The 27200-nt window shown below is 37.9% G+C and overlaps 1 protein-coding gene across 1 annotated transcript in view; it reads left to right on the plus strand.

Annotated features, from left to right (window-relative positions):
• Window positions 1-650: 650 nt before the first annotated feature.
• The window catches only part of LOC107732508 (ephrin-A2-like), a 51438-nt gene continuing 24888 nt past the window's right edge, over window positions 651-27200 (plus strand). Inside the window, exon 1 of the mRNA XM_016543863.1 lies at window positions 651-786. Coding sequence (XP_016399349.1) covers window positions 677-786 — 110 coding nt within the window. The 5' untranslated portion in view covers window positions 651-676. The remainder of the gene's footprint in view (window positions 787-27200) is intronic.

Below are 27200 nucleotides of genomic sequence, written 5' to 3' on the forward strand. Positions count from 1 at the left end.
GAATGAGCAAAGGCAGAGATGTCTAAGGCAGAATGGGGCAAAATTGCCTTTGTCCCTCCAGGACACAGAGGTCTCGTGCAAACGTCTTGAGATATGCGTAGGATAGCTGCTTTTCAGCTGGAGCCAGCCAGAAACAACACGATTCCGCCAACAACTAACATAACTTGTGCGAATAAGATGGAGCGCTGAGGAAACGCGAATCAGAAAGGCGTGCGTTATAGACGGGGATGTGTTTCATGTGTGCTTCTCGCGCAGACCACATGGGGTAGAGGTATCTGGAAGTTGCAGCGCTGCAAACGGGGAGCATCACTGTAGGAGGCTCGAGACGCGCATCAAACTGTCCCGCGTTTAGATGATGGAAGGATTTCTGACAGAGCGCTAGAAAATTACCGTGGACCACATTGGAGACCTTTTGCAGCATAAAAAACAATTGTAATGGATTTTTCGCTAAAAGGAACATCAAATGTGTGCAGTTTATGAAGTAGCCTACGCAACAGAAAGTAATGCTGCTCATTCGCTCGGAAGGAATGAAAATCGCTCTGGATTACAAGCCTTGTTATGACGTTCAAAACTGCGTATATACATTCACTCAAGCAAGCAGGTATTTGAAAAGTTGTCTCTGAAATAAGCGACCGTGATTTTTCGTTTGGAGTTGAGGACTAGTATAACAACTCAAATGGAGTTGCCGCTGGTGGTTTTTACGGTAGTGTGTTGGGTCTCCGTATGGTCGGACGACCGGATCATCTCAGACAGACATGAGGTCTACTGGAACAGCTCAAACTCCAGGTAAGTGTACACTATGGCAGGCTCTTTTAATATTTAGTGCTTAAAACTTACTGGTATATATTGTTACAAGTTCCTTTACTTCATATGTGTTAGTTAGCCTATTATTTCTTTGCTACATTTTTTAACCAATTAATCTGTATTTGTGTTTCATATATTAATTTTCGCCTAGTCCAATTGTTGCTGATACTGCGTGTTACTAGTAAAGAACTAGTTACTTCTTAAGTATATTTAAGTGTCTAATAAATATTTATGAGACATCTTGATATTTACTGTGACATTTTTCGCTAGATACAATTTGCTTTTTTATTTGTTATATGTAAGGACTAGTCAGAATGGTCCTTAATTCTTACTAGCAAGATTGTTACTAGTAAAGGAATATATGCTAGTAGGAAAACTGGAATAGATATCAAGTATTTGAATAGTTAGTAGCTAACTAGTAGAATAAGTAGCTAACTAAAAATACCTTTTTAGTACCTAAAAAGTACCTTAATAATTATTAGTTAAACTTGAGTGCCAGCAACAATTTGAATACACACTAGTTGAGTGGGAATAATTCATTTTTCAAAGGCAAAAGTAGCAATTACTTTTTTGATACTGACTGGAAGCAACTGACCACTATGATATAATGAATTCTAGTGACTAGCGACTGTTTGAATAGGTACTTGCCTCTAATGAATTATTAGTAATTAAAATAAGTGCTACTTGGTTTTAAGGGATAAACTGAGATGTGGGGAAGTCATGGCCTAATGGTTAGAGAGTCGGACTCGTAACCCAGAGGTTGCGAGTTCGAGTCTCGTACAGGCAGGGATTGTAGGTGGGGGGAGTGAATGTACAGCGCTCTCTCCCACCTTCAATACCACGACTGAGGTGCCCTTGAGCAAGGTGCCGAGTTCTCCCCGGGCGCCGCAGCATAAATGGCTGCCCACTGCTCCGTGTGTGTGTTCACAGCTGTGTGTGTGCACTTTGGATGGGATAAATGCAGAGCACTAATTCCAAGTATGGGTCACCATACTTGGCCACGTCACATCACTTTCACTTTTTTTTTATAAATGTTAAATTGGCTTGCCATTGACTCTGCTCAAACCCCAGGCCATATATTATCACTGCTATAAGGCACAGATGATGGAGATTGGCTTTTCTTGTGTTTGCAAAGCATTACATTTATAAATGACAAGATGTAGGCTAAGTTAAATCTTCATGTGGATTGTAGAATTTGTGTCGTTCATCAAAGATTTGTGACTGAGTGTGGTTTAGCACTTCTTATCCTCTTAGAAATCACTCAGGGTTGAGAAAAAGCAAGTAGTGATCATATTTGCCAGGATTTGTTCACTCTTGCTGATGCTGTCAGAGCTTGGCACTGTAACATTTTCTAAATTAATAATAACAGTAGCAACACTTCAGTTTAATCCTTTTAATGTGGAGATGCCAGAAACATACATAATAATGCTCCATGCATGCAGCTGGAGCTAAAAATCATGGTATTTTTTGGAAGCTTTGCATGAACTGAATCAAGAATTTCAGCTATCATCTTGATGTATTTTTGTCAATCAAGAGAGTCATGATGAGCAGCGACCTCAGACACTTTCACAGGCTGACAGGTTTTGAACTCATAGGTTCTCTGTGAAGTTCCTTGACATTGCTCATTCCTCCTTATTTCAAGGGTATCTGTTAGCAGGGCTCTCTCACTGGCTTGGAGGGTTTGCTCAGGGGATGTCAGCCTAATGGCTTTTGACATGCAGCTCCTCAGGTAGAGCTTGGCTAGATAAATAAACACGGCGAAGGTGCTCTCACGGCTGAATTAACAAAGTTAAGAGTGGCTGTCTTGCAGTACATCAGTAGTCTGCCGAGGTTTAAAATATTAAAGAGGCTCAGAGGAAGATTTCTTCTCGAGCTGGGTGCATGCTCTTCCACCTCAACAAAAATGTAGGGCTGGATTTGATTTTTGTTTTTTGTTGCATTGAATAAGCCACCCTGATGCATTCAATCCGCATTAATCATTATTAAGCAGAATACTTTACCTTTTTCCACTCTTAGGATGATAAATGTGCAGTGTTAGAGTCCCAAACCCATTTCCCCTATTTATGATTTCATTTGATTTGATAGGTTTTGCTTACATTATGTTTGTAATATATTTATACGCTGCAGTAGTTTTCAGAGAAACTTCCCCAAATGCATTTCTTAGCCTGTAACCCTGTTGCCGGCGTTCACAAAGAACATGTATTTCTATTATTTTCCAGTGACTCTATCAAAACTCTATCAATTTGCGCCCAACCAAGGGATTGTGTGAGAAACAATCCAAAAAGAACGCCCAGGGGTCAGCTTTACTTTTCAGCGCGTCCTGACCTCCCTTCTAGTCCTCTTGCAGTATTGTAGTCACAATCGAGGTGAGCTTTTTGCAGGGCAATTCACCTTGAGCATTAAAAGCTTGCCATGAATCATATTTTCTCTCTCTTAAGCTCCCTGTCAGGGGTTTTCTATTGAAGCCCACACTGAAAAGAAGATGGACATCCCCTCAATGTCAATATGGCCGGCCTCTTGGGGGTCCAGATTAAAAAAAAGGGAAGATGCCCAGCTTTGTAACCCAAGAGGATGGACTAATCTAATCCTGTGGTTTATCCTTCAAAAGGCCCTCTCTTCTTGAAAGCTTTGAGGTTCTTAACAGAAGTCCCGGCTCATAGCCCCTCGCTCAAGTTGTGCTGCGGTTGGCTGGGGACAGCTCAGTGCTGGATGTTGTCTCTGCCTTCGCAAAGGAAAGAAGAAGAAAAAAAAACAAGTGGAGCTGAGGAATCCAGTGCTCACAGTGATTCATAGATGGCTGCTGTCATTATTCCCTTGACAGCTCACACTGCTTTTTTCTGAGACTCTCTGCGGCTGCCTTTTGGGGCCTGCAGTAGGGCTTTCTGTTGAAGTCCTGGCACAGCAAAGCAATTTAGGATTATTTGCATGCAGGTTCATCTCTAAATTGTTACCATTATGTAAACAATGAATATGTGAAAAGGTCTAGATGGAAGCCACGAATAGCGTGGGTTTTGAGAAAGGCTATGAATATCTTAAAGTAAATTGCCTGCGCAACACACAATGCGTCAACGGGGCCAGTTTGCAAGTCATTATATCGGCTTATTGTTATTCGTGGTTGAATTTAATTAAACATAACCTCTTGTCTGGTTGTTTGGTGTCAGATGGAGTTGCACAACCATGTCTAATGATTTGGACGATCCACAGCTGTGTTGATGATGTAATGACTTTGAAATACTCGACTTTGAGCTCTCTTTACAACGGGGAGAATCTTAAGCACTGCGGCTCAGATTTATACGATACTCTTGACTTGGTCTAGTCATTTACCTCAGTCATTTTCAAGTGGAATTTAATTTTTGAAATGAAACTCATTTATCTCTTCATGCCCGTTTGTCCTTATGCTGAGATACGGTTCTGAGTATCCGAGCGCTATCAAATTTCCACTTGTCAGACAAAGCAAGTAGAACCTCAAGTAGCCGTTTGCACCTTAAAGAGGTTTAATACTCATGCTCTGATTTGTCATTCCTGTCTATCTCAAGTTCTCAACCTTTGTGGCTGAAAAAAATGTATTTTCAAGATGTTTCACCCAGCTGTCTTTGCAGAGGCAGTCCTGAGGCCACAGTGCTGAAATCTTTCACCAGATGAATTACGTTTTCAAAACACGACACAATCCTGTCAGGAAACAGGAGGCTTTTGTAAACTGCAGTGGTTGTTAGTTAAGTTTTATCCTTTCTCTCTCTGTTTGAACGTCTCTTTTTGATTTTACTACACCTTCCAGGTGCTTCACCAGTGACTCATTTTCACATGGGAATACGTCTTGAAATATGTAGGTTCATTGGTTAAAGGGGTCATATGATGCGAATAAAATTTTTCCTTTCTCTTTGAAGTGTTACAAGCTCTTGGTGCATAAAGAAGATCTGTAAAGTTGCAAAGACTAAAGTCTCAAATCCAAAGAGATATATTCTTTATAAAAGTTAAGAGTCAACCACACCTACCTAAAACGGCTCGTTCTAACACGCCCCCACATATCTACATCACTATGTGGGAAGATTTGCATAACGCCGCCCAAATGTTCACGCAAAGAAAGAAGGCGTAACTTTGATTCTCGCTATAGTATTGTTGCTGCCGCCATGTCGTGAAGACATGTGTGTGTTTGTGTTCTGTGTGTTTCGTTGTGAAAGCGAAACTACTTTGTTTGGCCTTCCAAAAGAGGACTGTTCTTTTTAGCAACATCATATGACCCCTTTAAAGATTCATCCCCCTTTGATTTTTTCATTTGGTTGTTATGCGTTAGAGTGCTTCGTTCTGTTTTTAGTTTTAGCCCTGATTGTGTCATATTAGTGGTAGTTACTTATTTTTGCATGGTGAAAGTGTTTCAGTGCCCTATGAGACCCTATTTACATCTCAGTATCTGTTGTGTATAAATGTAGTTTCATGGTTTTCCCAAGGCTTAAGCATTTCAGCATGTGGAGCAAAAGTAGATGTTTATCTGAGGAATACAGAATAAAATGTGTACTTTGAGATAGACATGGTCTAAATGTAGCTATTACATAAAAGTGATGCTTTTAGACATTTAAAAATAGCACAAGGTGCAGCTTTAACCCTGGGGCTGCAGTAAGACCTGTGGCAAACCGCTACATTAATGCATGTTTTTCCACATTCCACAAGAAATCTGGGGGGGAAAAGACTGTTCTTTTTCAATAAACTTTCATAAATCTTTCTCATTAAATACATAGCTAAGGTTGTGAATGTTGTGGATGTTGTTTTTGCTGTATATCTTGCCTTCACAGCTTGCACAGTAAGCTGTGTCTGTCTTGGGGATACAACTCAAGGAATTTTTCAAGCTGTCAGAAAACACTCGTGGCACGGTGGAACAGAAGCTCGGCATTGGGTGTGCAGTTTCAGACCTGACACATGCCTGTTCAGCAGTCATTGAATAGACCAACTGGATGTGAAATGTGAAAATCTGATTGCAGGATTCTTGTGCTGATGGAGAGAGATTTCTTCTTTTGTGATTTATTTCTGTTAATTATCACTTCTGTTATGTTGCCTTCACACTGCAGGGCACAACAGCTGAAGAGGCAATGTACACAACAAAAGGGTGCATTGACAGTATAATTCTGCACAAAGGATGCATGAATGCATTTACACTAGCAGATATTTTTATGTTATGAAATTAATGTTTTTCAAGTATTCAATTATTAATGTAGAAACATGAAATTATGATTATAAAACATTAAATAAAAAAAATTAAAATACTTTTTATAAACAATTTTAAAATGATGATGAAGTAAATACTCTTTTTTTGGCATATGGTATGCCATTTTGTGGTCTAGTTCAATTAAAAATAAAAATTCTGTGATCATTTAATTTTACTTACCCTTATGTTGTTCCAAACCTGTATAATTTTCCTTTTTCTACAGGCCACATATGTGAAGAGTTTTTGGCCACTTTATTATCGAAGTGAAAGTGACTGAAGTTGTCAAACTCAAAAATGACCAAAGAAACACCCAAAGAATCTCATTGACTTCAACCAGTAGATACACTCCATCAGGTTTGACATCAGATGAACTACTTTTATGAATATTATAGTGTTATTTCTTTTGTCATTTTAAAGCTTGACAGTCCCAGTCCCCTTCATCATGTAAACAATCAGCAAGGATTTTCCTCAGAAATTCTCTTTTTTTTTGTTCCATAGAAAAGAGACAGTCATGCAGGTTTGGAAGAATGACATAAAAGTGTTTAAAGACACCTTTAGACGAGCATTTGAGCTTAAAGCTGAACAGTATATCTCTCTCTTTGCATTCCCAGTGAATTAAGTGCACTCAATAAATTGTGATAATGTCCTTCACCTCGTTTTAGGTGAAGAGCGGGTTTCATGATAAGGGATCCAATCACTGAATCAAGGACTGAGTGTTTGCAGCTCATCAGCCCTCGCTGATTAATAACATCTCAGCGGCACTTTGCGTTATCGGCATCATATAATGAAGAGTCTATATATCTCTCAGGCACTTCTGCTCACCACACGGGATGTGTTCTTCCAGCCAGCCAGTGTGCTACTTTACATGTATTAAGGCACAAAAAAACAGGTTACAGGAACAAGAACATTTGTTTCTTGACATAGATGATCCGCTGTGAGTTAGGTAGCGTGAAGTTCTCATTTCTGTTGCCTTAAACCAAGCTATAACTCTCCATTGTGCTCAGCACCGGAAAGTGGTTGTCCTATATCAAGCCCATTGGTGTCTGTGTTTCTCAGCCTCTCGCAGACATGCCCACAGTGGCTCTTAATTAAGAATGTTGTCACAGAATAAAACTTCAACAGATTGGTTATTGATTGAACCTCCTTTCTTGGCAACAGTCTCCAAATCCCCCATGACTTTTTGCCAGCGGTAGTTATTACACATGAGCAGTAGGTACTGCATGTTTAACTCCACCATTATTCTCCAAAGCCATTTTGTGTGCTTTATTTTGGTTATGTTTGCCTATTTATCAGTGTCTTCTAACTGAGGGTTAAAACGGGTTGTAGCATAATTCCTAAATACTTTACACACAGCTCCGCTTCGGTCTGTGCGTTTAAAGGCAGTTTAAGATATTAACTGAGATAAAAGCCAGATACTAAACCTGTTTGCAGTCCTAAGGCCTAGATTTCAAGGTGTGGCATAAAATCCCTCCCTGAGGCTTGGTCTCAGATATGATTAGGATATTACACTAGTGTGAGATAAGATATAATTTAGCATTTGTGTTTTAGACCTCAGCTAACCCCAGATCATCTTAATGATTAGCAGCTTGAAACACTGTTGATTAAAAGTGCAAAAAAAAGCACAATAAAAGTATCACAAAAGGAGTCCATATACATTGTGCGCTATAATTATTTGCTTATCCATTGTGTTTATTTCTGTACGCCTTCTGAAACCATATGATAACTCATTTATGATGATGATAAATTTTATGATTATGATATTTTTGGTGAATAATTCCATTTCAGTCTGTTCCTCATACAAAACAATCATATGCTCTTTTATGATCCTTTTGTAGTGTTTTACATTTTTTTTTCCATTTTAGACTACTTTTATTATATGGAAATTGACCAGAGCCAAAGGGGGGAAATACAATAAAATGACAAAGATGCCCCATATATTTAAAATTAAAGGTTTGAAATAACGAATTCCTCAGATTTGATCTGTTCTGTAGCCTTTGATATATTCCATAGTAATATATTTAGTTTTGTGTTACCATTTAAATTTGTTTAATGGAATGATTCATTTGATATTGATTGAATTATATATTTGGCATACATGAGAATATGTATGTTGAGAAGTTGTCCTCAAAAACATAAAATATAGAATTTTGGGGTGAGATTTAAAAAAAAAAAGCACAATAGCAAAGTAAATTTGAAAAGAAAAGTTTGCATGCAGGGCCTAAAATTAACACTCACCAAGCGTCAAATGCGAGTAAAAATTGCCGTTGGCGAGTCCATGTAACGGTGTCAGTCGCCAGTTGGCGGGTAAAACTTTTATGAAATATAACAATGCAATGTAGTGGAAACAACAGCCCGTTTTTAAAGAGATTCGCTGTTTCTGAAATAAGCGAGTAAAATAATCTTTTCCGAAGACCATCGTGATTAGCTGTTCTTTATTCTTCATAACCCGAGAATGTGGCGACACATATCCTGGGATTACGCCGCCTAAACGGTGCAGAGAAGTAGGCTATGTTCGGCTGTACACATACACTGAGCCGCTTCAGACAGCGCACCAGTAGCGCTTCAACGGACGAAAACACACACAATTATGTCAGAATATGCGGTTTACCTCGGAAACGTAGTCTTAAATGAGTTATAAAGTCTTAAATGACCGTAAAGAGTTTGGAGAAAATAGGATGCCTGTTTTTGCAAAAAGAGTTTCATGGCTGGTAAAAAAATTATTTAATCCGGCCATTGGCAGGTGTGGCAAAAAGTTAGTTTTAGGCCCTGTTTGCATGTGTGTGTGGGAAGAGATACTATAGCACTCCAGTGAGGTTTCAGGCATTAGAGAGGGACAGTTCTTGGCCCCTTTTGCATCTCTTTACTATGTCATGCTCTTTCTGGTTTTAATGCCAAATGTACTGCTAAGAATATCAATGAAGTGGATGGCGGAAAGAGATGGATGGCATCGCTAATTTTTAATGCCCTGAGGAATATTTTATGCATCATAATATCAAAAAGAGCTGTATAGTATTTGATTGATTGGATGCACATTAAACACGACAGTGCGGAGGTTTCACACAAACATGCAAGTCATATGTATGTTCATGTGTCTGTTTGTGAGTCAATGTTTATGAAGAAATAACATTCTAATGTGCTTTTTCATATTTTGTTTTCCTAAGTCTCAGTGGTTAAGGAAGCAGAGAGATCTCCAATGGTAGCCTGTGGTCAGAAATGCTGCATTTTGCTGTAAACTGAGTGGACTAGAAGGTTCTTTCGCCTGCAGGCAAGTGCCCCAATGCCACACAAGGTGCCAGACATATTCTTACCCATGGGACATCTTTGCCTGCTCAGATTAATGACCGCGATGTTCTCTAATGTTCTCTAAGAGCTAGTTCCTGCAATGCACTCAGTGACCAAGTAATAATTTATTCACCTTTTGCCAGACTGTTTTAAACATTTGAACATTTCTCTAGCAATACAGCCAACAACTCTGCAGCCATTTTTTTGGGAAGTTTCCCTCCACTAAGCATGTGTCTACACCCCCCAGAGAACTAATACATTTTCTGAAATCGTACTTATCTCGGTTCTGTTTTCTAATATGATGGGATGTAGGCATAAATTTGTTGTAGGGAAAAGTATATGCATTTGGAGATGCATTGGATGCAAAACACAACTTGAGTGTTTCCAGAATTGCTGGCTTTTGAGTAAAATAATATATTTTTTATTTATTTAGACAAATGACATATGAACCTTAAGCGGAAGCATCATCCACCCAGTGGTTCCTGTTGTACAATTTAATTGTAGGATGCAGACTGTGTAGTTTTAGTAGAGTGTATTAAATTGCCAGTAGTTAAGTGCAGAGAAAACATATTAACCAGCCTTACCGGTCTCAGAGGTTAGGTAATTAGTCAACAGCATTGGGTAAATAAACAGTTCCTGTAATTTTTTTCTTCAATGGCCTGAATCATGTCGGCTATCAAAAATGCATCTCCCTTTGTGTTTTGCATCAATTGTGTGTGTGTTTATGTGTGTGTACCTGTGTTTGTCGCTCACAGTGTGTTTGCTCTGAGATCCCCGGTCCCTTTCAGCTTACGTTGGGGAGTCTCATGGTGCTCACTTTAATTCCGAAAGGCAGGCCTGTATAAATAATTCATTTCCCCTTTGCTAGCCTTATTTCTGCATGTGGTACAAGTGTTACTGGCAGTCTGCAGGGGAGGGTTTTTGGAGAAATGCAACAAGGCTACAAAGAAAGTAAAAACAGGGGTTGGCAGTCACTTTTCCTCTCCTCCTGCTTCACTCTTTCTCTCGACTCCTTTTCCCCCTTTCTCTCGCGCCGTATGTGTTTTCTTTTGTTTACACATTGTCTTTGTTCCACATATCACCAGTGTGCAGATTGCTTTTTCCAGAGCCAAGAGCGATCAAACGCTGAAATACTTTGATGCATGAAATCATCAGAGCCTTACAACATTTACACACAGGTCGCTAGTGAACATTTTAGAAACCTCGCCTTTGAAGAATGTGAAATGCCGTGTTGACCTTTAAGGAGCCATCAAGTTAATGTTGTCAGAAATAGCACTGCTCTCAACTCTCTAGTTTGGTCACCAGAAATGTTGTGCATTAAAAGGTGAGGACAACTTTCAGTTTAATGGATAACCTTGTAATCACTACGTAATTTACTTGCATTGATAATTCACCCAAAAATGTCTTTCCTAACCTGTATGACTGGTTTTAGACCCCACTGACTTTCATTGTACAGACAAAAATGGTTGAAAAGTTCTTCAAAATATCTTTTGTGTTCCACAGAAGACAGAGGCTTGGAATAACATGAGGATGAGTAATTGATGGCAAATTTTTTATTTTTAGTTGAATTATTTCTTTAAGAAAACAATTGTAAGCTGTATTTATTTAACAGAGAAAGTTCAATAGTTGAATTTAAAGTGTATTTGACAGAAATGTCAGATTAATTTAGGCAGATGTGTTGTTTTTTTCCATACACAGTCCCTTCCACAGTGTTATATTAGGTTAGCTCTTATTGTTCAAATGCAATTTTAGTGTTTTGAGCTGTTTTGTATGTGTTCTTGTCGCTCAGGATGTAACTAGAAACACCAAGGTCAAGGGTTTTATTCCCAGGAAACTTACATACTGATACAATGTATGTCTTGAATGCACTGTAAGTCACTTTGGATAAAAGCATCCACCAAGTGAAGAAATGCTGGCATGCTTTTCCTCTACAGAATTAAGTGTCGCCCGGTCTATATATGTCATCCCATACCTGCTTGTAAAGTATAGTCCACCTCTGTTCCACCTAAACCTGAAATCTCTCCCACAGAGAGCTCAGTTAGCTTCATACCTGCAGAAGAACTGCTCAATACCACCATTCCCGCTTTGGGATTTGTAAAAGGCCTCTTTTAGAAATTGTGTTCCCTTGAAATCTGCTTGCAGCGATATGTAATAGTGCCTGTATTCTTTCTATTCTTAAGTCCATGCTGACTGTTTAAAGCAGTGCTTCTCAGCTGGTGGGTCACAATGTTAAAATGTTAAAAGGTTGCAGGTTTGTTCTGTTCTTTTCTTGTCAGGGAAAAAACTATTCTAAATGCAAAAAATAAAATGCAACTAACCATATAATAGTAAGATAGTAAGGCAAAATAAATAGACTTATTAACTTTTAAAAAAGGAGAAATCACTTTCTATATATTTTGCTGTTAACACCATGCATCTAATTCAAACTCCACATTATTCTGGTGCAAATTCAGTTGATAGTCAGCAAATTATATGAAGACCAACATGGAGAGACTGCTTAACATGCATTCATCCTCAAAAAAAAAAAACATGAAAATGATCTAAGGCAAGAAAAAAAGATGTAATGTAAAATTTTAAAAAATTACTTAGACTACATTAAATGCAAGTTCGCAGGAAAATCACGCCTCCGCTGTTGTTTATGCATTTATAAAATTGTCAATTTTTCTATTCAGTATATGTTGGTGTGCATGTATTTGGAACTTTGTAGTTCATGGTGATATTATTGCATTTCAGTGTTTGATTATAATTACATTTTTGTATACTTTTGTATGATAAACTACACTACCATTTAAAAGTTTGAGGTCAGTTAATGTTTTTTTTTTAAATAAATAAATAATTTTATTCAGCATGGGTTCAAAGTAACATCTAGATCCGAAGTAACCAGGAAACACTGTTATAAACTGTTGTATACACTGTTGTTGACCCGGACTACATTATACCTATGCTATGAAGAATGATTTATAGTCGTATGAAATTGAGTCATGTGAAAATGTTGTAATACAAAACTGTAAGTGGGGCATTTCACTGAATGCGCACAGATGGCTCCTGTTATGACTTGATGCACATTAGCTGTGATTGCTTTTAAATGATAAGTGTCATTGAGAAGCCACTTTCTCAAAAATTGCCTTGGCACATTGAAAAAAAAAAATGCAGTGCATTGTGTGGAGGGAACAGTGTGCAGTTTACAGCTTGTGACTTTATAAGCAAACATCTTCCCTGGACACCCCCTCTAATAGACCCTGCAGTCTGTGAGGCTGGAAGAAAAGCGTTTTTCCCCTTGAACCCACAAAATTACTGTCTCGTTATGGTCTATTTGTGTTGGATAGATTTCCTCAGTGCTAATCTCTGCCACAGAGGACATTGATGCAGCACAGTGATAGCGATGCATTATGTCCAGGCCCAATCCTGCACCACCTTGTCTCCTTAGAGGGCTATTTCCCTTCCACTCTCCCCTAGTTTAATGTCGCTCCATACAATTATACAAGACTTTCTCATGCACACAATGCTCTGCCCTGCAATTTCAGCCCCATTTATGATATAGCTTATTATGCAGGCTTAGAGGTGACTTGCAAAAACTTCTGCCGGTAAACAAGGCCTGAGTGGGAACACAACGCGCATACTTTTTCTCAGGTTCTTCGCTCAGCGTTGACATTCAAGAGTCTGGCAGGGAGTGTGGGTGGATCACTGGGCCACAGGATATAGTTTCCATGACTGCTCAAGCTCACATTTCACAATTCAGATAGGGAAGCTGCTACATGACATGGCACTGTTTTCTCAAGCGGTGCTGCTGCTGGTGGTTTCGGTATGCGTGGGGACGTCTTATATACGGAGGTTATTGTAAGAGCATAGTTGTTCTGTTGTAAGAGCATGGCTGTTCTGTTCACCTTGAAGTTTTACAGAGCTGAAACTTTCATCTTGATTACTGACTGATTTTGTGTTTTTTCTGTGTTACACTATTTGTTTCTTTTGATGTTGCAGTTTGAGAGTGTGCAGAACACTAGAAGTGCCACTTAAATTGATTCCTTCATTCTAATTTCATTTTTAAGAAAAACGTGATGTTTCAAACAAATACACTACCATTCAGGTTGAAGTTTGGGGTCAGTGACTTTTTTTTTTTTTTTTTTAATGAATAGTTTTATTCAGCAAGGACACAATAATTTGATCAAAAGTGACGGTAAAGACATTTACTTTGTTACAAAATATTTCTATTTCAGATAAATGCTGTTCTGTGAACTTTCTATTCATCAAGAAATCCTAAAAAAAAAAAAAAAAAAGTATCATGGTTTCTACAAAAATATTAAGCAGCATTTGATGACTGTAAAGGCTGGAGTAATGGCTGCTGAAAATTCAACTTTGCCACCACAGGAATAAATTACATTTAAAATATATATATAAAAAAGAAAACACTTGTATTTTTGAGTGTAAATGCAGCTTTAATTGTTGAGCATAAGAGACTTTTTTTTCAAAAAGCCTTTGAACTGTAGACAATTTAAACTGTTTGTATGGTAGAATGTAAAATAATAAAAAAATAATAAATTAGCTGTAAATTGACAATTAAAAAGTCATTTTAGACATAATGCTAGTTAAACTTAACAATAAAATACTACTTTGTTTGTTTGTTTTTTTAACATGAATACTCTATTTGCATTCTTATATTGAATTAATACATTGATGACTGATTTATTCATTTTATATTTGTATGTGGCACTTTTAGTTCTCCATATACTAAGGAGCAGAAGCATTTTCTAGATTTTCTGTGGATGGACAGTGATTGATGAGACCTCTGGGCATTCAAGCTAACAAGGTGCTTGTGGACTTGTCTTCAAGGATTTAAAGTTTTTTTCACCACCTTAACAAAATCAATCCATTTCCATTTCTTCTGAAAATAAGTATTGACTCTTCTGAATTGGAGAAAGCACTCTAGTCAGCAGATTACAGGAGTCAAGTATGGTCAAAAAGGATTGAAGAGGATCTTTAAGGAGTGTGTGTTTCAGTAGAGGATGAGCTTGATAAGTTCTCCTCATGCTCTTCCACTGATATTTTTTTTTGGGATGAAAGAAAAAGCAATCACTCTCTATTTTCAATGCATTTAGCCAATCACGATTTGAGTTTATATAGCGTTTTGGATGTCTTTTGACAGAAAGACTGTTTGTCATGAACCTTATTAAATCCTCTGAGCAACCCTTTGCAAACGAAGCACGTTCACCGAGTTTGTCAAAATGATCTGAGAAGATTTCAGACCACAGCGTTTGTGCTGATTCATGGCATTCATCAGTCAGCCACTGTAATGAGCTTCTTGAATCAATATCAATAAGCAGAGGATGAGAAATGTGATGAGGACGAGAAAGGCCAATTTAACACTGCCTTCTGCCTTCTCATCGCTCTCACTCCTCCATGTATTGGATTGGATTGGAATCATCTGTCCATCACGGCTTAGTGTATCACGGACACCAGCCTTAACAGACTCTCGTATCTTTTTCTCAGATAAAGTAAACACGATTGAGTGCTCTTCCGCCTCATTTAATCTTGCAGAGTTTTCATACATATAAAGCAGGTGTGTTTTCTTAACAAAGATATCTCTCTGTGCTGGAATATAGATTAAATACCCAGAATATAGTGGAGCTGATTTGTGGGAAAAAACTGACAAATATCTTTGTTCATTCCTCTGGACTCTCTAGCAAAATGTTATATGTATTATTAATAGAACTGTAAATGTATTGATTAAAGGGTTGGGCCAGAAAAATTGGCAAACGCCTCACAATATTGCTTTTCTGACATGGCCTTGAAGATGAGTTATTTTAACCATGATTCAAGCATTGCTGCACAGGTACCTGCTGAATTCCTGGGTTGTTTTAGTAAATGTCAGACTGACTAGCTTTACAGCAACATGCTGTGTGGAGCAAGACAGCGACTCAACACGCGGCCCTCGAGCCTTTGCTTTGGTGCTCGCTTGATGTCATCAACTTGGCAACCTCAACAGCAACAATTACAAACATGTCGTCTTAGCAAGGTAATAAGCAGCAGGCTGTATGGCATTATAAGGAATGGTAGAAATGTGTCAGGTGGCAGAGATTGTGCTGAACCATGTGGCCTATTGTATTCTGCAAACTGTCGAGTGAACGCTTCAAATGTAGACAGCTTTGTTGATTAAAATGGGAGTGATTTAGTTTTCACTTTCAGCCCGTGTCCAGTATAAAACATGAAGAAAATGTTTTATACTAGGGTCTGGGGCCTGCTAGAGGGTACATAGAAAATTTAAGAGAAAAGAAAAAAACATCTTAAAATTTTCATTTTTTGTAGGACTGTCAAAGTTAACTGTAACTCTGCTCTGGATTTATATTTATTGTGAGAAGTGTTATAAAAATCCATTTTAGTTCACTGAAAATGTTTTCAGGATTATATGATGCCGTTCAAAAGTTTGGGGCCATTAATATTTTTTGAAAGAACGAAATAATTAATTCTTTTAACCAGCAAGGAAGCATTAAATGGATCAAAAGTAACAGTAAAGACATTTATAATGTTGCAATGGTTTTCTGTTTCAAATAAATACTATTCTTTTGAACTGTCTATTCATTCGGAGAATTATCACAGTCTCCACAAAAATATTAAGCAACACAACTGTTTTCAACATTGAGAATAGTAAGATTTTTTTTTTTTTTTTTGAGCACCAAAACCACATATTAGAATAATTTCTGAAGGATCATGTGACACTGAAGCCTGGAGTAATGACTGCTGAAAATTCAACTTTGCCACTTTGTAACCAACTTTGTATTTTTGATCAAATAAATGCAGCCATGGTAAGCATAAGAGACTTTTTTTTCAAAACCAATAAAAAAATGGTTAAAACAGACCCTAAACTTTTGAATGATAGTGTATATACAGGTGCATCTCAATAAGAATATGCTTTTTAAAAAGTCAGTATTTTCCAGATAATATTTTAATAATTTGTTTTGACTTCAGTACAGTAACAATATAAAAGCCAAAATATTTTTTTTTCCCCACAAACATTGTTTGCAAAAATTGAAAACCCTTGTTTTATAGCAGTGTTACAATTTACAGCATACAGTATTTAATGATGTGCAGTCACAGGTGTGTTTATATATGCTTTTTAAAAGGTGTTTCAAACGTGGCTCATTCAATCAAATTTGTAATGTATTACGGTTTGGTGTATGTTAAGTGTTACATAATGTGCAGCTGTTTTTGCCCTGATGCTAGGCTTGGTTTGCATCTATCAAGTTTTTAAAAAAAAAGGGCTAATGAGATGAAGTGCCCTTCATTTTGTACACTATTTAATTCACTGGATAATCAGGCAATAGGCATTAATTCATGGTTATGTAACAACATAACATTTTTGTGCAGAAAAAAAAATTATATAATGAAATATACAATTAATATAAAAAAGATGTCTTGGTGTTGCATACCACACATAGTCTACATGCCTCATTAATAAGAAAGAATTGCTATAAAAATGACAAATGTGGCCCTAGAGGCTATAAAGACCTGCTTTGTGCCACTTGAGTTTTCCAAAGTTAAGTAACCCCAGGGTAAGCTGTGGATAGACAAATATTTATTATTATTTTTGGATGGAAAGATGTTTTCCTCCAAAGCAGGGGCAGCAATAGTAAACACACCTCCTCGAAGCAGGCACGTGTAGGGGATCAGAGAGCATGGTGATGGCCCATTGGTGCATTGTGGGGCGAGTATATTCACGGCTCCAATGCTGGAACGAGGGCCCCTCCTGGCGAATGGTGGGTCAGATCCTAACAGAGACGGCTTTCCTCTCTGAGTGGGCCTTGTTTCCCCTGGCAACATCACAATCCAGGAGGTCTCAAAGGGCTGGGGGAAAGAGGCTTTAGAGTTCAGTTCTGATGCTTATTGCTCCCCTTGTCTGTCAGATGCTGAATGAGACGGGGATCTGGGATTACACTGGACGATTCCTCCCTCTCTCACTCCTTCCTCTTGTAATGTGCATTAGAGCAGCAGTGAGAGAAAACTTACACGATCTGCGCTTTTCTTGCTCCCTGCTGAGTATGGACCACCATCAATTCTCAGAGCTGTAGTGTGGAAAGTGGGCGAGAGACGCTTCTGTTCTCTCATTTGAGTCCTCTCATTCACTAACACAGAAACAAATAGGCACAGAACAAGATTTTATTGGCTATTAGAAGAGTTTGCATGAGTCGGGACAGGAGTGATGAAGAAACGATGGCAGACTGCAGAACGCCAATATAAAGTTCCTATGAAACTTTGAAGTTAAGCGAGCATGAGCTAATGCAGTCTGAGAACAAAACAACAGATATAACAAATGATCCACCCTTTGAGCCTTTTCCGTTTGAATTCGGCAACATGCAGGGGTGTTCATTAAGTGCAAATAAATGGAATCCTCTCAAATCTCCCTTTCTGCTTTTGTAGAGACGATGAAATACAGAAGCTAATGCTAAAAAAAAAAAAAAAATTCCTGTTTATACTTGTTTCTCTGGAGAATGAGAAACAAACATGAATGCCAAATGCATGTCAGTTTGCTTATTGGAATCACTTACATTTGTTGTAAGAGCGTTTGTTTTGTCATTTTGTTTGACCTCCCGGGGGAGAGATGAGCTTGTAAATCTCTGATAACATTTCGCTGAACTTCACTCCCGTGGGGTGTGTACTCAATTTACATGATGAGCTTTTAGAGACCTTTGCATGTCAAATGAGTCATACTGTATAAAATAAAATCATTTGGTGATGTTTACTTGTACTGTCAACTTAGTGACATACTCTGCTCTAAAGATGACAAAGGCGTCCCTTCAGGCCTCCCACACTATTTAACTACTATTCTCAGCAAATAAAAATACTAATAATAATGATGATTGTCAAACCAGAAATAGTCGGTGGTCTATGTAACGGTCTGTCTTTAACGAGGTCTGTGTTAAACCAGGGGAAATGATTTAGGAGATTTAATCTCATTGTTCTGCTGCTGTATCCAGGAGGTTTAAAAATTAAGCGTGATGCCTGCGGAGAGAAACAACTAGAAGTGTTGGCCATAATTGTCCTTGTTTGGGATTAAATGAGCTGCTTTTGTAGATTTCCCACCAGCTTCTCTCTGTAGACTCTGTTTCTGTAGACTTTCTTTGCTTATTGAACCATAGATCAGAGAGCTCAACCTGGATAGAGTGATGCACTGCTGCTTTAAAACGCAACAAAAACAGCGACCATTTACATGATGCATCAAATGTGACAAATTTTATTGCAAAATGATACAATGGGTAGCCTATGGTTTGTGAGGCTAGACTTGTTGTATTAAGGTTATAAGGTTAAGGTTATAAGACTACAATTGCCATTATCTTACAATTTAACTAAAAAATAACATTCTTTCTCTTTTTTTAATGCAGTTGGCAGATGCTTTTGTCCGAAGTGATGTCAATTATGTTGAAGGTAGAAATGTTAGTTTTTCATGCATTCCCTGGGAATCGAACCTGTGACCTTGGCTTTGACGTGCTGTACTCTTTGAGCCACTGGGTTTGTTTTGTTTTGTGAATAGCATTAACAAGATGTTGTTTGGATACTATAAATATTAAAAGATACTATTCATGGCACATTTTCAAGCATGAAATGAAATTAGACAGAGAAACAAAGTGAGAGGGAAACATTTTAGGGAGCAGGACATGACAATTATATTGATAGATGTACAGTATTGACATGCTACTTTAAAGGTATGATGATAATGATAGCAATATTTATTACAAACCCTTCTGGAATATTTTATTCTGGTCAGTTATGGCATTTTGTGGTGAAATGGTATTAAATAATGACCGGTGAACTGTATTATTTGACCATTGTCACTGGCAACCATGAAGTCTACGCTGTGCTAGTTTCATGTCTCTTGTATCACTCCACTGCCTCTTCTCATATGATGAAGTAATTGAGACTCAAATCAATATGTCATGTCCATTTATTTATTTATTTATTTGGTAAGTAGACATGTAATAAGCACGATAATGTACATTCAGCTTGTCATGATCTCAAAATAAACCACTTCAGGATGATACAAGACCCTTCGCTTTGTGTCAGGGTCATGATCACCCTGTCAAGGTTTGTTTTGCGATAATGATCGGCTCGCTATGCATTATCCTTTACATAACAGCTATTTGTTATGCGATCAAATGGCACGTCTTCTAGCATGAAATGAAACTATGGAGAAACTCAACATCAAAATATAACCATCAAAAGGAAAAACCTCAGGGAACAAGAGTTGAAAATATAGTTATTTAAAGAGCAGGTCATATGGTTTTTTAAAGTGTCCTAATATTGTGTTGGAGTCCCCTACAACAGGTTTAAATGCATCTTAAGGTCAGAAAACACTGTAATTTTCCCAGAATATACATAGAGTCATTTGTAACCCCAATAACGTCATATTTAGGCACTGGAATACGAATTTACCAGGGGAACCCCGACTGAAATCGTGTATTTTACACCCTAGAACATGATTTTTAAAGGGGGACCACCCTCGAAACACGGTTGGGCTAGTTTTGGGTAGCAATTGGGCGGGTTTTGTTGTGACAACCTGGCAACCCTAGCATGCACCTTTACATAAAACAATAATATAGTGCTCCAATCAGTTCTTAAAATAATGACATAAAAACATTTTGTTTAACAATTATGCAAGCGAATCGTGCCCACAGCTAAAGTTAAGCTGCTAAACTGTAGACACTTAACAAAACAATAATGGTGGATACGTTAGCCGAGTGCTAACGTGACTAACTGATGAAACAATACAGTAATTAGAAGCCAACAAAGATAAAAGGCAAGATTAGAGAAGCAGCCCTCGGTAAAATGACGAGCACAACAAAAGGTTTGAATTGTATTGCTGTGGTATCGGGGAACATAGCATCTTCTCGACACAGAGAGTGTTCGTATTTCGCGGGCAGGCGGGGATTATGCTAATGTGTTACCCAGTGACGTAGATTGGTAACAGGCAGAAAATATAACGACTCGTTAATGCGATTCTGAGTCGTCTCTTTCTTTTGAGAGACAATATCTTTATTTATCATGCACTTTTTTGCTTTTTGAAAAAGTCTGAAAATCTATATTTTTAGAAGCTATTTACACTGTGTAAACAGAAATAATACTTTTTACTAAGGGTAAATAGTCAGAGCGATGTCAGGCAAGTTGGTCAAAATTGCCTTTGGCAACAAGGTCAGCTACTTGAACATGGTCCAAATAGACTCTGCCTGTTTTTTAACCGTTTTGACACATTTCACCAGGCTTAAACCTTAAGACTGTTATATGATGTAGCAGAAATATTCGATTCACATGTCAGTGAGCCTGCAGGCAGAGACATGTCTCTTACACAGTGTTCCCATCAGTTGAGCTACAGCTACAGTGTGTTTATCAACCAAAGATTCATGTTTTTTTATCGCAATCATCTACTGGACTTTTACACTTTAAAAAATTGTGTCAGGGTTACCAAAAATATAAGTTTGACCAGATAACCGAAATGACATATTGATTTTTTTTGCATGCAGCACCCATCGTGTGCAGCGCATCAGTTTTTTTTTGATTCCATCTGCATTTATTTGAGGGACTGTCAGAATCTTCCTACCAAATATTTCATGTTTCTGTCGAGGGCATCAGCGCGATGGTCTTCTGTATCACGATGTGAAGTCTGACAGAATGCTGAATACCTCACATGAGTTACCGTGTCTCTCGCTGATTTTTATCTCACTCTCACTCTCATCCATTTTGTTGTGAAGGTTAGGGAGTTGGCAGTAGCCCCGTAAAGCTCTACGGGAGCAAACAGCAATCTTTCCTGAGGCCTTTCAAACATAAAGAACAAAATGCCAGTAGGATTTGAACAGTTCTGTCAATAACACACGCTCCCTCTCAATTCTGTTTTGTCATTCTGCATCCACACTTATTCCAATACCATTAGTTCATTAAATGAGTGGGGTGTCACTTTATTGCAATTCCATTATTTCATCCATCCAAGTGTAAAGACAAACAACACAGGAACTGATACACTGATCTGGTAATGGAAAAGAGGTCAGTGCTCAATATGTTATTCCAACATGCCATAGCGTAGCAATCAGAGCCCCCGTTCAGCTTCTGCTGTTGACAGCATCCTACTTATGAGATGCAGTTGGTACAGTGACACCTGTTTGGAGTTTTTTTTCTCTCTCTCTCTCTCTCTCTGCGTGGTTGTGTTCCCTTGAGTGTTCTGAGCCCCAGCTGGTGAGAGTCTCTCATCTGAGAGATGATTAATGAACAGGCATGCAGAAGGCTGCCCAAAGAGCTCTCCAGGACCCCTCCAGACCTCACAACAGCTCTGCTTGTAAATCATCAGTTACCGGTAGCAGCCTGCTGTCAGTGCTTTACTTTTAATGTGTAAATGTGAGATTCGTGCATGCAGGAAATCATTGTTCGTGGAGGTGATGGATATATTTTGATATTGTCTTGTCTGATTCTATTCCAATTTCAATTAGTTTCCAATAACTTTATTGCTTGATGTTGATTCGGCAGCCACTATGATGGATTCAGTAATTCATTCGTTTAAGGGTTCATCAGGATGACTCAAATGGTAAATCCTTGGTTTGTGAGTCTTTTGAATGATTCTCTAAATATACCAGTTCAAAAGAGTCATTTGCTTGTGAATCGGACTACACTGGCTGTGCTTTATATTTTTGAAAGAACCGACTTGTGAATCTGAAAATTAGTATGAGTAAATGATGACCAATTTTTCATTTTTGGTTGAACTATTCATTTTAAAATCAACTGGTGAGTTAAGGCTAAAGCTCACATTGACTCTTTTTTGCATGATCACAGAGCTGGTGGAGGTGGATGCCAACATAGAGACAGGGAAGCAGTGTGGATGCACAAATAATGTACTTGTCAGATGTAGACTGTGCTAAACATAAATTCATGTCTTATGAAATGACATAGTACAACATGTATTACCTAAAATACTCAGAATCTGCTGTCACGCATTTAACACGGTGGATTAGTTTTTTTGAGAGCTGAATCAACTACTATATTTGCAGAGTGCTTAGAAAGAGCATAAAACTACACTACAAAGGCAGAAGAGAGAGAACCGTCTGGCAAATTCTCTCAACATAAAGGCAACTTGTTAGACATCATTAAGAGTGTAAAGGTCTAAAAACATAAAAGGGCCGAGATAATTCTGTATGAAGGAGAGGTGAGAGCTCATGGGAAAGCTGGTTATGTTAAGCTATCCCAGTTTCATCAAATGATTGCTTTGATCCATCTGGTTCTTGCATAGAATCAGTTTTTCAGAGTAAATGTGAAAACACAAATCTGACATCTACAGTATTTTTTTACCACTGTTTTAATTGTGAGTACTGTATGCTTGTCTATTAGTGCAAACAACACAAATACTGTACGCATAGTGTATTTAATCTTTATAGGTTCTGAAGAGTTCTATGTATTGAGCATGATTATGTTGACATTTATCTAGCAGGTAGGCAAATTCAGTGTGCCCCCAGCTTCTTGGAAAAAGAAAAAAAAGGAAAGACATTTACAAGAGTGTTTCCCACCTGGCCATTTCCTCTGAATTGTTCAGTCTCTTCCTGTTTCTGTGTATCTCATATGCTCTCCTGTGTTCTGGAGTGTAATAATCCATCTGTTTGACTTGATCACATGGGGAATTCAGTGTGACTTCTTTCATGCAATTTATTACAAGTGACATTTAAAAAGCTAGAATTTAATTTGCAAGAATCCTATAAATGCTAACACAAAATTGAGCAGAGTCACTAAAGGTGCCCTACAGCAGTTATGTAAGACTGTCGAGTCCCTAATGACTCAGTAAGAGTCACTGAATCACTGAGTCAAAGACCACAACACCACATGCAGGTGAAATGAGTTTGAACTCGCAGGTGGAGATTTTTGTACTAGCATACATTAGTGCCTGCAAAGTTAACTTTGTATTTAAAAGTTATTTTATTACATTTTTACCTGCTCGAAGCATTTATTCAATGGTAAAGTTTCTGCAGCACTAGTGGCACCAAATGTAATTAATGTAAAAGTGTCTATTTGTTTCACTGGCCTGACTTGGCTAGACATAATAACTCAACTAAATAGGCTCAACTAATACATTAGCCGGAGTTTGCACTACCTGTTTGAACCGTAAAGAGCTGGGGAAGAATTTGAAATGCAAAATTACACTCTTTATTAAGTTCAGACACTATGCTAAGATCAGCTTGGTAAACCTAAAATGCATAGTTCCTTTTTATACTGATAGGATGAACTGTTCAGAAATGTGACATGAAGCCCAGGCTCACTGGAAAAACCTGCCTTTGGTGACATTTCTGCAAAATGATTTTACATTGCTTCTTGCACATTTCACAAAACAAAGTGAAATGTCCAGTAAGTGGCTCTAAAAGTGTTTTCAGTTATATTCAAAACAGATGAAAATAAATATTGTATAGCACTTTAGTATGCTTTTATAGCTTTTAAAGTGTTTTATTAATGATTGGTTGGTTGGTTGGTTGGAGTTCGGTAGAGAAATGTCCAAGGATTGGCGCTGAAAATGTATTGCTCTTTCACATTTGACAATTAGTATGCTTTTATAGCTTCTAAAGTGCTTTATTAATGATTGGTTGGTTGGTTGGAGTTCGGTAGCGAAATGTCCAATGATTGGCGCAAAAAAATGATTGCTTTTTCACATTTGACAATTATGTGCCACCTGAACTAAACTTAACCAATGGTGTTAACTAAAGCAAACATGAGATCAAAATGTATTTTCTAAAGCACCCAAGCCATTTTACATTTCTTTTATCATAACTCATGTTTTACAGGACTCGTACCCAAGTGCTTTGTAGTGCTGTACCAGGTGAGCTACTGAGCAAGTTTACGTTGACAAAAAAGCCATAGGCTACATATGAAGCTGGTTATGTAATGCAAATGTATTAGTTTACTGAGTGGAAATAAGTCTTTATCGATCAATAAGTCATTTATAATTTTTGTGAAAGGAGTAAGCTGTTGACATTTTAATGCCTCTAGTGTTGATTTTAGCTGAAACTGCAGTGAATTGTATAGACCGTATGTCAGAGAAACAAGTGTGCAGCCATCTTTAGAATTTTGTCTTTGAACTTCCGTTTTTGCAGTAGCTTTATAGCATCACTGTTGATGAGTAATTAGCCGGTGAAGTGGATTTACCTATTGTAGAGTTAACAAAAGTTGTCATGTGCATTGTAATGTTCGAAGCAGATGTCATAACAAACCTTCATGCTAGGGCTGCACAATTAATCGAATTTCTAATCGCGATTACAATTATGGATGCCACAATTACGTAATCGTTCAAAGCGGCAATTAATCGTTCAAAGTCCACTTATGTTATTCTGTGTGCTTAAGATGCTTTTTTTTTCTTTCTACATGTTATCTTAAGGGTTTTTCCATTGTTTTAATTTTAGTTTTAGAATAACACTATAATACCATTTTTACTTTTTTATAATTTAAAGAAGAAACTAATCCGATGTATAGTTGACATTTTAGGCTTAATACTAAAAGCACTAAAGGTTTTTCAGTTAGTGTGTTTTCAGCTTGTTTATCTTCATATAAAAATACAGCATGCAGTTGCATCAAACAATGGTATAAACATCATTCAATGTAAATTGTGATAATCGTAATTAATAATCGCAATTACAATTTCAAGGGAATAATCGACAATTATGATTTTTGTCATAATCGTGCAGCCCTACTTCATGCTGTGGAAATACAAACGGAAGAAAACAAAGAGCACAGCACTGAAAAGGGGCAGAGCTACAAAGGTCTATATATATAAGTACATTTTTATAGGTTGCATAAAATAGCTGATACAGACACAGCTGTGGCCACACATATTCCATATATGCTGCCGCTTTTGTAACGGGGCTGACAAGACATGAGACGTGCGGATCCATATGCAAGCTTTATTCAGCAGAGAGGTCAGAAACACAGGCAGGGTCGAACAAATGGCAAACAGGTATATGGCGGGCAAGACACAAGAATAATCCTAGGGCTAGCGAAGGTCGACGAACGGCGAACAGAATCAAAAGGGCGAGACTAAGGGGATAAATCCAGGAAACCAGGCAAGGATCAGAAACCGAGAAAACAGACAAGGCAAGACTAAGCTAAGGCAGGGTAAACTAACGAGGGCTCTGTAGTGTAGCTATCACTGGGGGCGATAAGCGCATACAATACTCGGCCGAAGGAAGGGATCAGAGTGAGTGTTAAATAGTGAGTGAGTGAAATGAAACAGCTGTGTGCAATCAGTGCTGTGTGCAATCAGTGAAACAGCTGTGTGCAATCAGTGCTGTGTGCAATCAGTGAAACAGCTGTGTGCAATCAGTGCTGTGTGCAATCAGTGCAATGAATGATGGGATATGAAGTCCGGGGTGATATGCAACAGTGTGTAGTGCGAGAGTCAATGAAAATGGAAAGGGTGACCTCTGAAGGCTAGCAGACGGAAGTTCATGGACCGGATACGTAACAGCTTTGGTGTTCTCGGCTTACCTATATTGTAAAATCACTATAGTGCATAGTCTCTTGTGGATTAGCACATTCATTAGCATTCTTACAAGTAAAAGTTTAAAGGCACTGAGTCACGCATAGTTTAACATTTTGCCTATAATTTAAATTCTGGTGGGGCAATGTACCTTTTGCCCAACAGAACCATTAGACCTTATAGGGTGAGGAACAAAATGGTGTCTTAGATCAGTATGACAGATTTTGTGCTATGTGCTAATGTGGAGCTCTTTGCCCCTAGCACTTAGCTTCATGAATGTGAACTCTTGACAGCTGCTGCCAGTAATGACACTACTACACTCACACAACAGTAACGGGACAGATCCCCCAAGCATAATGGTCTGTAGGGGTAGAGATATATTACAGTAAGCCTCATCAATGCTAATAAGCTCCAGAGGGGCTCTCAATAACAATTAGTTTCATCATCTGATCCCCGAGCTATGTGACACACTCATGAGAAACTTTGACACTGTCGTATGCCAACAACTACAGATATGTGTGCTCAATGCACTGGGTGAAAATAACATGGCATGATCATTAGTTGACATTAATGTTATTCTTCACACTGTCAGCAGGGTAATAAAGAGATTCATTTTCTTAATTCCTACAGATTATGTCTAACCATGATGATCATTTACGGTTGTAGATAAACAGCACAATGAAGCAGAAAACAACACTGCAAGTGCAGTGGGGTCCAAAAGTGTTAAAGTGTGTTTACAATTTAAGGAAATTAAATAGCTTTTTTATATAGAGAAATATTATCAGCATAACAATTTGAGTGGGAAGTTGAATTGAAAAATTGTATGGAATTATGATACTTAGTATTGTCCATTTTTGCTTTAATGACAGCAACACTCGAATTTCATTAACTGCAAAACCTGTTGATCAGTTTTATCCCAGCATGCTTTGCGAATGTTGCAGAACACCTGACCATCTGTAATAGGTTTAAATTAGATTTTGAATCCCAGATTCAAATCTCTTCAAATACCATATTAAAGGGGCTGTCATATTAGTGACATTTTGGCTAAATATTACGTACAAAAAGGTCCTATTTTCCATCATGTACTGATGTTTGAAGCATAGCTCACAAAGAAGTCACTTTCCAACCAAGCAGCTTTCTGTTGGTCAAACCTGTTTCGAAATTTTCGTGGGAAAATTCTTCAAACGCATGGATTCCTATTGAAATAACTGGGTTTCCCTCACAACGATTTGAAGAAGGACGGTAAAATTGACTCTGAGATTAGACATGCACGTCTATTGGATATATACTGTATGTGTCAAATAGAAAATGTGCCTTCGCTTTTTAATTTGAGTTCATTCAGTGAAGTTCATGATGCATATTGATTTTATATGAATTCATTCATTTTCAAGCACCTTTTGATGCGCCGCTACCCCATGGGCTAATTACTACAATGAATCC

The sequence above is a fragment of the Sinocyclocheilus rhinocerous genome, unplaced genomic scaffold (assembly GCF_001515625.1).
Source record: "Sinocyclocheilus rhinocerous isolate Xijiao unplaced genomic scaffold, SAMN03320098_v1.1 scaffold2053, whole genome shotgun sequence".
NCBI classification, from domain to species: Eukaryota; Metazoa; Chordata; class Actinopteri; order Cypriniformes; family Cyprinidae; genus Sinocyclocheilus; species Sinocyclocheilus rhinocerous.